At 45.9% G+C, this 12,820-nt stretch overlaps 1 protein-coding gene across 2 annotated transcripts in view; it reads left to right on the top strand.

Moving 5' to 3' along the window:
• Positions 1-12,820, top strand: part of MARCO (macrophage receptor with collagenous structure) — a 923,899-nt gene that overhangs the window by 898,501 nt on the left and 12,578 nt on the right. The window contains exon 1 of one of the 2 annotated variants that reach the window (XM_050340479.1): positions 12,614-12,809. The exons of the other annotated variant lie outside the window; for it this stretch is intronic. Within the exon in view, the coding sequence (XP_050196436.1) occupies positions 12,629-12,809 (181 nt within the window). The 5' untranslated portion in view covers positions 12,614-12,628. Of the gene's footprint in view, positions 1-12,613; positions 12,810-12,820 lie in introns of those variants that run through there. 2 annotated transcript variants of the gene reach the window in all.

The raw sequence follows: 12,820 nt of genomic DNA, 5'->3' as shown, positions 1-12,820 counted from the left end.
CATACCCCTATGTCAAACATGGTCAGGTCCACCTTGGCTTCGTGGCTTCACATGGGGGAAATCCAAGCCCATGGATGTTTCCGTCCTCCGTGCTGTGGTCTCCCACCCTGGGCTGCAGATGCGTCAGGAGAAAGCTGCAGCTTCAGGCCATAAACCCAGAGCAAATTGCAGCGTGGCAGCTGTGTGTACATGAGCAGGCTGAGCATTTCACAGAGAGAGAGAGATAAATAGCTGTTGAAAAACAACAGCAAGTTCAGCTCTCCTTCAGCTCAGACTGCACAGGGCAGAGTTAAGTTGCAGTTAGAGACTGCTCTGGCCAGTGCTTTAAAAAATGTCTGGGTTTAACATGTGTTTATGTCTGAGTTTGACCTAAAGGATATGAATGGCAAATCTGAAGACTTTACATTAAGGTGAACACTTGGAAACAAGCCCAAGTTGTCACCTACGTCCGAAAATTGTTGCTGGTGTATACAGTGTCATTAATAGGGGAAGAGTTATGCTATGAACTCACCTTTTTTTGGTTTTGTTTTCATTTTGTGTTTATGTGACAACTTCAAGAAGGTAAAAAGTAGTTCTTCAACAATCCTACTAGTTAAGTTTCGTTTCTTATCATCGTGGCACTGCAAATTTGCAGTAAGGACCTCCCCGTGCACCTGCGCATTTGGAAACCTGTGTAATGGACTTTCCCAGAGAAACATCATTCCAGAGCAGTCACTACCCTGGGAGCCTGGCAGAGGTCTTCTGTGCTCCCAGTTCACCCCTCAGACACTCACGAAACCTCATAAAACATGAATCTCTGGCACTGATGGATGTGAAGGAGCACGGAAGGAACACAGCATTTAATTGCTCCCAATAAGCAAAGTGCTGCCAAGTAACTCAGAGGAGCCACTTACCCCGAGGTAGCACAACCATGTGCCACACCCACCCCACACCTCAAAAAGAGAACTGCCACTGGGAAAAGAAACTGTGTTTTGTGTTATTCTTACTTCTCTGTATCATTTTTTTGAGAGAACCCAACACTTTAGCAAAGGCCACACCAGCAACTTCTGCTCATCTCAGCTCTTTTTCTTCCTCACACGGGGCCCAGGGGCCTAAGGATGGTGGTCACAGAGGCTTTTCTCCTCTATGAAAACTTTCACATCCAAACAAGGAGAGATCAGAGAATATGAGCAAAATGGAATTTTTACTTAGTTCTTTTCATCCTAGATCCTTGCCCTTTCTCTAGCTCCAGTAGAAATGTTTTTCTCCTACTGCCTTATTGATTGTCCTTGGAGGATTCAGGGATACTCAAACCTGAGCCACACTCACCCAGACAGCACCAGATGCTTGCTGTCCAGTGATGGACAGAAATGCCCATCAGACAGACCTTGATGTTAGAAATCCAACAGGACTTGTTCTTTGCTGAAAATTGGATTATAAGCTGTACCCCTCCACAGCCAGGTTTTTCAAGGTGGGCCTGTAAAGGTGCATCTTCATCCATGGGCCTCTTTGTGCTCTTTGCACTTAACTAAAATGGATTTCAAGGAGGCATTCAATCTTCATGTTATTTTGAAGCAGGAAGAGTCTTGGCAGGGCAGGCAGTAGAAAAAAATAACAGTGTATTAATGAAGAGTGGGAGAGAAGGTCATTCGCCTGTTATTTGTAGCACAATACCTGATAAGAGGTCATTAGTCATTCAAAACCACTGAATGACTTTAATTAAAATTTGAGCTTTGAGAGCTGGGAACAATCTGCTGAACAGACTTTCAGGGCAAAAAGACAGAGAGAGGGAGGGAAGGGGAGTGGGAGTTGACCAAAATGACAATGAGCTTAATTAAAGCCAGGAGGAACACTGGCAAACACTCATTCCTGGCCTTCCCGGTTGGGTGTTTATCCTGATGCTACAGGCCTGAATCTTCCCTGGGTCTGCCTGGCAGCAGCTGTGACTCTGGGTACCATGGGCTTGGGAAGCACATTCCTGGGCTCTTCCCTGTAGGACTGGGTGAATCAGCAGTCCGTAAAAGACACTTTTTTCCCCCCCTCCAAATACTCTGTATTTTATAAAAATAATTGTATATTTTAAAAATATTTTGTACTTGGAGATTTTCTTCTCTGTCCTCAGCCCAAAACAGAGCTGAGAGGTATAACTAAGCCATTTGCTGGAAGAAATAAATACAGGAGAACAGGAGCGTGTGCTTGGGATGCATAAGACCAGATTTCTCAGAGGTGTTGAAGTTTCCTGGCATTTTTCCTCTCACTGTCCACATAATCCTGCTGGTGGGCAATACAGCAGCTGGTTCTCCCTGCACTGGGTCCAGGGTGGCAACAGGGAAGAACTGATGTGGAGGCAAAACAGCAGCTGGTGCTTTTTAGGGGGAAACCTTGCAAAGAACTATAACCAAACTTGCATTTAAAGAGAAGGAAATCATCCTGTGAAGGGAAGAAGTTGGTTCTACACTGTTAAGGGTAAAATTGGGTCTTCCTCACTGCAGCTTCTCTCTCCAGGGTTGCATCCCCAGCACCTCTGCTTGCACTGGGATGTTGAGACATGTTGATATATGTGCTCTGAACAGCTGCAAGGCAGACACAGCCAGAGCTGACTGTGAGAATATAGGAGGGGGGTTGTCCCCTGCTATTTGGTATATGCAACATATCATAATTAAGTAATATGAGCTTGTTGCCAGTCTGGGGCACTGCCACAGGACAGGGATGTGTTTATTTCCTAGGACAGGAGATATCGCTACATGGGTTTTCTTAAATTTCTTTTTTCTTTTTCCTTTTTTTCTTTGGTGTGTGACGAATGAACCTCAAATGTTCTTATTAGTACACTGAGAAGCTGAACTTTGAGTAAGTCTACATGATACAACACCCACCATGAGCTGCTAATTGTTGTCCCCTTCCCATAATAGGTCACTGCCAGAGAGCTTTCCAGGGATATTATTCACATGCCAAAATGCATTAGGAGTTATCCTTGCTGAGGGCTTTATCTAGGAAAAAACAGACAAAAATCAGACAAAAGATGCCATTTCTTGCCCCACTGACTGTGTTGGTGCCAGGGGACAGAGCAGAGAGCCAGGTTCTGGGTGGGTCTTTCCTCCTTCTACCACCAGCTGCTCATGCTCATTCTCAACTAGAGGTCCCATACAGACCACAAAAGGAGAGCTTGTTGGCATGATAAATCATCTCCTGGTAAGGTCATGCTACTGGAGACATCACATCAGACCTCTGAGTGTACCAAATGAGGACTTTTTTTGCCAGCAGGGCTGTATCATCTCTACTAACAACGTTGCTAGGCTGACAAAACACTATCTAAAACAAAAGTTTTCTTGGCTCAGCTTTCGGAGAGGAGATGCAATGTTTTTTTCTCCACAGCCAGCATGCCTCCACCAGAAACATGTTTCACTATAGACCGAGCCCTACTGCTATTGCAAAAGGCAGCCAACTTAGACCAGTGCCTGACTTCCCATCTGCTTGTCATTAGTCTGGATCTTCGTGATCTCAAGCTGGAGAATGAAATCTGTGACCTTGATCTGCTTTCTTTTCATTTTGCTTTAGGATTTTGCTGTTCTCTTTTTAGGTCTGCGGAAAGGTTTTGGGGCAACTCCTGAAAGGCCATTTCTGATCCTGAGCTTCGGGTAACATATGGAGGGAAAGCAGGGGACAGTTAAAGGAAAATGTACACCAAAGATTCTCCCTAGAGTTGAGATCCTGGGTCTTACTCATCAAATATCCATCCCTTGTCTGGTTGAGGGAATGAACTCTGAATGTGAGATGACTTTTGGAAACTTGAGCTCATTTCTGCTTTGATAATTTTTTTCCTTAATGATGTGAGCTATCAGACTGTCTCTCTCCATAAAAGAACACCTTTCTTTAGCTTGTTCTGATGGACTAACATATAATGCATTTATTTCTGGTACATACATTTATTGGCATGTTGACATCTTTTTTAAAACTCTCCCTACCTCAGGCCACTCCATCAATCCACAGTACTTAAGCAGAGACTTTTCAATGCACCACAAAAGAGAATTCAGTTTAATTTTTTTTCATTACCTAAAGCAGGGCCATGTCTCCAAGGTTTCCTTAGCCCTGTACAAAGACTCACGGCAAGCCAATATGAATTCTCTTTTAGAACTCAAGCTGCTCTTAATGGGAAAGGTATGATTTCGTAAGTAGATCTGTGCAAGACTGATGTTGTGCAGACAAAATCTTATAATGATTAACACGTGGCACCTTGGTCCAATTCACTCAGATATGCACTTACATTGCAGGGAAAGCTGCTCACCAGCTTGCTCACTTGGTGCAATTTAATTAAAGAAATTAGGACATCCAGAAATCCACTGCAATTATCGCATACTTTATTGACACCAGGAGCCATAATTTTTTACAATGTCTTTCTAATATTTTTGGCAAGCAGAGGGTCTTGAAGCCTCCCTTGCAAGGTTTCTGAAATCCCTCTCAGATGTGGCTGGGAGGGGAGAAGGAGCCAGGCTAACTGGCTTGGCATCCCTCTGGTTGGGCTGACCTCCCTTATCAACTCCCATCCAGTTCAGTGCTGGCAAACACACCAAGCCCCTTGCACACTCCTGACCTCTGGATTTCAGCACCAAAGTGTGAGTGAGGTCAGCCAGGGCTTCTGCTGGAGCCTCACTGAGAAGGAAGCGGGGTCTGAGACACTGGTCGTGTCCCTGTGTGGCCCCAACATTATTGAAGAGAAGAGTTTTGAGGAGCATAAGAAGGGCTTTGGGGACCATCACAGCTTCAGGGTTGTGCTAACCAGTGACCTCCAGCTCTCCTGCTCCGCTGACTGTAACAGCAGGCACAGAAATGCTCCACATCTTCACCGTGACTGCAGGCTCCTCTCATGCCTTTCCCTGCTCCTGCCTCACCTGCAGCCTGCTGACTTGTCCCAAAAATTGCTGTTTTAAACCAAAATCCTCATGCCTTGGGAAGGTTAAACAACCTACAGCATGGACATTTTCACCAGCTCAGCTCATTTGAACACAGCAGTGAATGTAAATCAGTGGCTTCCATGTAGAATTTCTTGATGTCATCAAGAGTGCTGTATTGAACTAAAGATATCTGACTCATTAATAAAGGCAAATAATGGCAGGCCAATCTTACTATTTTCCTGAGCTAGATTTAAGTATTTGACTGATTAATGAAACCTATTTCTAACTGATTTCTCCCCTTCCTCCTTTCTTTTAAAGTACATATACATACCTGGTTTTGATGTTTGTTTTTGCTTAAATTTTGCCTTCTGCCAGGTTCCCTGGTGGTTAGGACAGAGGGAATTCATTAAGAACCATACTTTTTTATTTCAGTGACTACCATCTCTGTATTGAACCAGCCTTCAATGACACCTGGTTATTCTTTGCTCTACCACTGCCACATACTGCCATTGCCATATGGACCTGTCTTCGTAGGCAACACACAGAGGACACGCAGTGGCTGTGGCATGAGAAGCCCTTTTCACAGAATCCCAGAATGGGTAAGGGTGAAAGGGACCACAGTAGTCAAACCTCATTCTAGAGCCCATGGCACAAAATTGCATCCAGATGGTTCTTGAATATCTCCAGTGAGGGAGCCTCCACAACCTCCCTGGCCAATTTGTACCAGTGCTTGGTCACCTGCACTCATATTCAGGTGGAACTTCCTGTGCATCACTTTCTACTGGTTGCCTCTTTTCCTGTTGCTTGGCAGCACTGAGAAGAGCCTGGCTCCACCAAATTTCTGTCAAAACTCTGCTCAAATACCCATAGGTATGTGAGAACAGCAATACCCCTGAATTAATGGTGTTGACGGCTCCAGCCACTCTGCCCAAGCCTTTTAGGTCTTTAGCTCATATTCAAGTGTGAGAATCCTAGAGGCTCACTGCTTCCAGTTACTTTGGTGAAAAACAAAAAAAAAAGCAAAAGGAAAAAAAGCAGTTCAATGGGAGAGGTTGGAATTAGGCAAGAGTCAGGGCCGTGGGGCAAATTCTAGTTTTTTTCATCAAGGCAATCAAAGCAGTTCAGCTTTGCTTGATCTGTCATTGCCAGTGTAGCAGGAGGAAGGAAATTCCCAGCTAGTTCCCAGAATAAGGTGTGTGTTGATTATGGAAAGAGGCACAAAAGCCTGAAGGTCAGTATAAAAGAATTTTTTTTCCCTAGAAAGACTTGCCCACACCTCAAGTAAGTTAGCCACTGGCAAGATCTGAGCATCATGTGATTCTCTAGGCATTTGACACTTGCACTCAGTTTCTTACAAAGAAATAAAGTATCTGAAAGCATGAAAAGAAAAAAGTGATTTTGTTTGCTCCTTTGACACCATCTTAAGTCACTCCTGCTACTAACATTAGCCCACTTTGTGAGATGCTCAGAGGAGATTTGTGAACCAGTGCTTCACTTTTGTTTCTGCATGGCAAAGAAGCAGTGATGACACTTGTCTTTCAACAACTGTAGAAAATGTGAACTGTGAGAACCACCAGCCTGCCACTGGCTGGTGAGAAGGCAAGTCAAAAGGTTGCACATACACTCCAGTCCTGACACACCACCCATGTGCCCATGAGAACAAGAACAAGCCTTACTGATGGCCCCGGAGACTCTGCCTTGTTCTCAATGCTGTGGGATTGACACACTAAGCCAGCAGCACCCACTGCACTGTCCTCTCCCAGGCCCTCACCACTTTGACCAGGGTCTCTGCTCCACCCCGTCAGATGCTTCACCCTGCTCTTTCCATCTTTCACCAGTTTCTTGTTCCCTTTCCCTGAGGTACTTCCTGAGGCAGACTCCTTCACACTGAGAAATAGTGGAGAATCAAAAGAATTAATTAAGAATTAGTTATCATTGCTAAAGACCATAATGGGGAAGAAGCAGTCAGTTATTGGCCCTAATTAAGAGAAAACAACCTAGACTGATATAAAGGTGAAATCTGTGGGGAGCAATGCAGTAATTGCAAACTGACTCTGGTTTATGTAAGTGCTGTGCCTTGGAGGACGGCAACGAAGATCCCAAAAAGGCACGGTTTCCTTTTCTGTCACTTACCCCTCCCCATGTGCTGGTGCTGGGAGTTTCACACTCAAGCTTATCATTTCCTAGCAGGATGTTGAGCAAACTCAGGCACACGTAGCTGTCACTGGCAAGCACAAAAGTCACCAAAAGTGAATCGAGGTTCGTTTGCAGAGCTGCGCCGAGCAGACAGGAGCAATGCCATCATGTCAGCACCCAGAGGAGCTGCACAGGAGGACAGCAAAGGGACGTGAGAACAGAGGGCAGGAGATGAAGGAAGGAAATTCAAGGGGAAAAGTCATGGCTTCGGGTCTCTGAAGCACCCAGTGTCACCATAGCAATTACGGGAAATGATTTAACAGGAGGGCTGGTTGTTGCTCTCTAGGGACAGCAGAAAACCAAGAAGCAGGGAAGTCTGGAGCATTTTCAGGGTCTGAGCTTTAATTCCTAGCACTGCACACATGTTTTACAGGACACTTGCTTTGAGTTAATTCTGTATGGACTGCTGTCAGTGATGGTTTCAAGCCTGTGTATATAGCTGCTCACACACATGTTTGCTCTCTGCATTCATTGCATAAGGGGCATGGGGTGGTTTACAGGTTAATGGATTTTCAAGCTGAAGTGTTTGCCAACAGCATTCGGGACATGGGAATTTGTGCCAGAAACCTTATCAGAGACAAACCATCCCGTGGCATCCTTTAGTGGAAGCCCAAGTATTAGCTCCTTAATATGTTTACCCTGAGATAAATCCAGAGTAATGCATTGATGTGCAGGCAATTAATTGGGATGTGCCCCAGTGCAAGGACAATACTTGATAATAAACCTCTCTAAGAATGTCCTTCTGAACAATGTGCTGACTACCTGCCTAGCTTAATATCTAAAAATACAATGACCCTGAACTTCACATAATCCCAGCGATTTTCCTGAAAAAAACATGAGGGCAGATTAAAGACATTCTTGCCTGGCTGGGCTGGTTGTGGGACACACGCCTGGCCAGAAAAGACCACAACAACACCTGCAGCTGCTTAGCAAATCTAAAATGACTCTTGAATATTACAAGCCCAAGGGCTGGAGGAAAGTGGAGATGTAGCTCCTGTGACACTGAGAAATAGTAGAGAATCAAAAGACACTGTGAGCTGTGCTTAGAGAAGACTTTTTGGCCTCATTGAATGCATGGGATGAACCAAAGCATTCCAAAAAGAGGAGCATTAGGGAGCAGCTGATCTCTCCCTACAGCACTGAGCCGCGACGTGCAGAGCAAGCCCTGGGAGATGCCTCCCTTCAACGGTAATTGCAATTTTTATAGCAGATCATTAACATATCTAATCCATCCTCTGTGTGGCTGTTTTTTTCATGTCATGTTATCCCTCCTGTTTCTAATCTGGTCTGAGATACATCCAGTCCCCAGGATCAGCTCTTACCCAAATAGGGGACAACTGTCTTCAGGTGAGGAACAAAACACTATACAAAGACCTTGAAAACAAAGTTGCCTGTCAGGAGCCTCTGCCTTGTAAAACATATTTTTCTGCTTTGAGGGTGGCCTGCTTAGCCAAGCCTGACTATTTCACCATGCTATGGAGGCTGCCCTGGTATTAATTCACCTCAAAGAGCAGGTTGAAGTCATTAAAATATTTTGCAGGTGGTTCCTTGAATTCATGGTGCAGCTGGATCCAGCCTAAAGGGGGAAAAAAAAAAAAAAAAGGAGGAGAAGAGTCAAGTTCTGATGAAACACAAATTAACATAACTCATAGAAGGGAAAGAAAATCTGGTTTCAATCTCTACAACAAAGCCAAGCAACACATCAAGCTAGAAAGGAGAAATGTCAGCCAGGCAATGCTGGGGATTTTATTGCTTTCACACAAGTGTTTCTCCACAGTCTCAGGAGTGCACAGGTGCTACTGCAGCAGCCAGACCCCCCGAGCACGGGTCTGGCCATGCAGGGACGTGGGAGGCTTCACAACAAGGCCCTTTCTTCCACATGACTAGAGGCTCAAGGTTTGTTTTAATACCCTGGCATTAGAACTTGTCTATTGGCCTCAGTCTCTCCTCTGCATGGAAACTCTCCATGTGACGCACCATTTCTTGCCCTTAGAGCTAGATATGCTTTTTGTAAGGAGATACTGACCAGGGCTGATCTGGGCAATCAGTGGGATACCCACAAGGGAGAACCCAGATCTGGTACCTCCATGAGCTGCTGGTGGGCAGATCACTCACATCCTGCTTTGGCATCCCCTGAATTCAGTAGTGCCTCTTGATATCCATGGGCATCAAAGTCCCTGGTCCTTCCTCAGGGAGAACAAGGCATTTTAGCATAAACACCATCATACTGGGAAGCTGCACTGGATCTGAGTGGGATGAAGGTAACGTTCTCACAGCAACCCAACACAGTATGGTGGTGTGCTTTGGATTTGGGGCTAAACCACAGTTGATACGCTCTGATGTTTTGGCTATTGTGAGTAGAGCTTGCACAATGTAGAGGCTGGGAACAGGCTGGGCTTGGGCAAGAGACTGAGCAGGAGCTGCTGACCTGAACAGACCCCGTGGATATTCTGCCATCTGACGTCAGGCTCAGTGACAGAATTTCAGGGAAAGAAGGAGGAAGTTTTTCCTTCATACATTTGTCAGCCCAAACAACCCTCTTTCTGCTTTGGTTGCAAGTGCATCTTTTGCTTTCCATAATAAACTACCATGAGTCTTCTCACCTTCCTGCTACTTTCTCCCCATCCTTTAGGAACGAAAACTGAAAGAACAGTTGGGTGGGTGTTTGTCTGATGGCTGTGGTAAACATACCACAAGAGATCATATGTCAAAATTTAACAATCTTGTTCATTTCAAAAAGACAAAAGACTGAAAAATTAGGTAAAAAGAGGAAGGAGGGGTGGGGAAAGGCCCTTCATCATTTTCATTGCCCTTCTTTGGATGCTTTCTAATAGCTTAATATCTTTCTTATATTGTGGTACCCAGAACTGTCACAGCATTCAAGGTGAGGTGGCCCCAATGCAGAGCAGAGCGGGACAATCCCCTCCCTCGACCAGCTGGCGATGTGTTGCCTGATGCCCCCCAGGACAGGGTTGGCCCTACTGCCTGCCACGGCACTACTGGCTGATATTCAGCTTGCCATCAACCAGGACCCCCAGGTCCCTTTCCCAGCACTGCTTTCCAATATCTCATTCCCCAGTCTGTACAAACATCCGGGTTTGCCCCATCCCAGGTGCAGAATCCGTCACTTCCCCTTGTTGAACTTCATATGGTTGGTGATTGCCCAGTGCTCTAATTTGTCAAGGTCTCTGTGCAGGGCCTCCCTGCCTTCGAGGGAGTCAACTGTACAGCTCTGGTCACTGCTGGCTTTGCAGTGGGCATGTATGGGCTGTGTCACATGTCAAAGCACAACTACTTGTTTTTTCCTGTGGGAGAGCAGTGTGGTCTGTGGGCAGGATTATTTTTTGGTCTGAAGCCCATCTGCAGAAACATGAGTGCAGGTCTTGGGATAAGGGATAGACTGTCAGCTTTTCTGGCTGCCACTCTCACTTTAGTCTAGAGGTGACAGCAGAAATGGTGGAGGTTCCTGCTTCAGCTTACCTTATATAGGACCTGTTTGTGCCATCACCTCTTCTTTTCCTCGTCCTTGGAGGGTCACGAAAGCCTCCTGAATTCTGCATATTTATGCCCAAGACAGTCTACAGTCAAATAGATGAGTTTGGAAAAATTACCTCCTTATGGACAAATGGACAAACACCTCTCAGATGGGGTATCTTCATCAAATCACAGCTTCAGCTCTTTCAGGATAAATGGTTATCCTGAGGAGGCTGACATCTGTCCAAATACCCTGGCAGTACCACTGCTGGGAACCCCTGTGTTTCACTGTTGCCAGGTTGGAGTTTGGTGTGACATCTCTTTGCTCTACCATGAGCTCCTGATGGTGGCAGATGCCCGCAGCAGACAACAGTGGTGGAAGGACATGAGAAAGGTATCGGGTATGGCTGGGGACGTTTCCCTCCACCAGCCGCTTGCTGGCCACTTCCTATTCATTCCACCAGCAGTTCCCCTCAGGCCCGTGACTTTGAGGTATCTGTTTATAAAACTTGGTTTAGATGTGGTGCACATTCACAGGGAAAGCATGGGGAGCACCTTCTGCCTGTCACGAGCCACGACATCAGAGTGCAGGAAGGGAAGGGATGAACTAGAGGACTTCAAGCTCTTCCTTGAATGTCAGCAGAATATGTCAGGGGAAGCAGGGTGAACAGCAGGAGAGGGATCGGGGCTTCCTCACGGAGAGCCCAAAGGATAAGGCTGATGGCCCAGCAGACATGTCCCATAATATGCTGGAAACTTATTCTATTAATAACCCCATTGTTTCAGCAAAACATCAGCCTAGGGAGATTACACTGAATCAGCAGTTTCTTTTCTTTTTTTCTTTCCTGATTTAGTAATCCTGATTGCAAAATCGGAGTTGACCTATTGCTGCAGCCGGTGATGGTGCAGTGAGAAATGAAAGGCATCTAGAAAGCAGGGTGGGAAGCAAGAGCAGTGAGCTCATGCAAGGGCTGAGCCAGCATGCTGGTACATTATCTCTGGCATCCACAGTGTGGCTGAGATGCCCACGTGCACTGGGAAATCCACTGCCTGTGTGCAGAAGATGACATCCAGATAGAAACACACCACCATGCTCCCAGGCAGCCAGATGCTCACTTGAGCAGTGGGAATGTGGCAGCTCACAGAACTGCACAGGGCTACAGCAGCTAGAAATAAAGATTTGACTAGCTGGGTAGCCAAATCATGATTTTCTCCCCCAAAATGGAGAATTGTATGTTGAACACCAGAGCAGTGAAGATCAGGGCTGTCAGAATCAAGGGTGTCTACCCCTACTTTGCACCGATGCCATCTGGGTCACTGAGAGTGGTATGGCCACAGCATGACCATCAGTGGTGCAAAAACTTACCCCTGAACTTTCTCAGGGAAGAACAGCACAAAGATTTTATTGCACCTTTTGTATTTAGGAGGGCTTTTGAGAACTACAGTTGCCAGCTTACTTTTAATGCTTTGAAGTAAAATGGATTTTACTAGAAGTATTGTTAAAAGCCCCTCTGCTGTAAATGTGTTCTCTATGAGCACTTGAAATCACATCCATCCCTATAAACATCCACTTGGTGGCACAAATGCAGTCATTCCCAGCTCAGCACCTGGGCCAGCAAGAATGGATGGTTTCAGGCTTGTGCAGAATGCTCAGCTGGACCCCACAAACCATCAGAAATTGGGTGGATATAAGCCATTACCCCAGTGAGGAGGTGATGCCATGAAGGTAGAGGATGCACAGGTCATTACTGTGGCTCACCTGATTGGTGATAACCTCTGAAGTCATCCTAGTTCAAAGGGATATCTGAGCCCTTCACAATGAAGCAAATTATCCCAATTTCTACGGAGTGTGGCAGAATGTATGATAATGGAGGATTCCTCTTCCTCCCTGCTGGTGGCAAACCAGTTCACAGCTGCACAAGCAAATTTTAAAAGAAGAACACAGAAGCAGATTTAAAAATCCCCACACATTTTTGGTTTAGGTCTTTCAGAGGTCTGTACATCAGGTGCAGAACAGAGGGCTTCACTTTGCACACAGGGTGTGGATTTCCAGCTCACCTCTACCTGAAGCTTAGGCCACACTTTACTCCATGGCCAAGCAAAGCAGTGAGGATGCAGCAGGCCCAGAGATGAACACAGACCTGCAGTCCAGGAGCAAACTGTGTGACAGGGACTGCCCTGCACCTCGAAGAGGGCAGCACGTGGTGGTGGCAGCGTGGATGAGGAGGGCTCTGCCCAGCACCTACCAACAGCTCCTGCCTGAGGATTTGGGTGAGTCAGTT

The sequence above is a fragment of the Myiozetetes cayanensis genome, unplaced genomic scaffold, assembly GCF_022539395.1.
Source record: "Myiozetetes cayanensis isolate MyiCay16 unplaced genomic scaffold, myiCay2020 scf9, whole genome shotgun sequence".
Classification (NCBI taxonomy): Eukaryota; Metazoa; Chordata; class Aves; order Passeriformes; family Tyrannidae; genus Myiozetetes; species Myiozetetes cayanensis.
The sequence above is the reverse complement of the archived record's forward strand: the minus strand, read 5'-3'. Positions and strand labels throughout refer to the sequence as shown.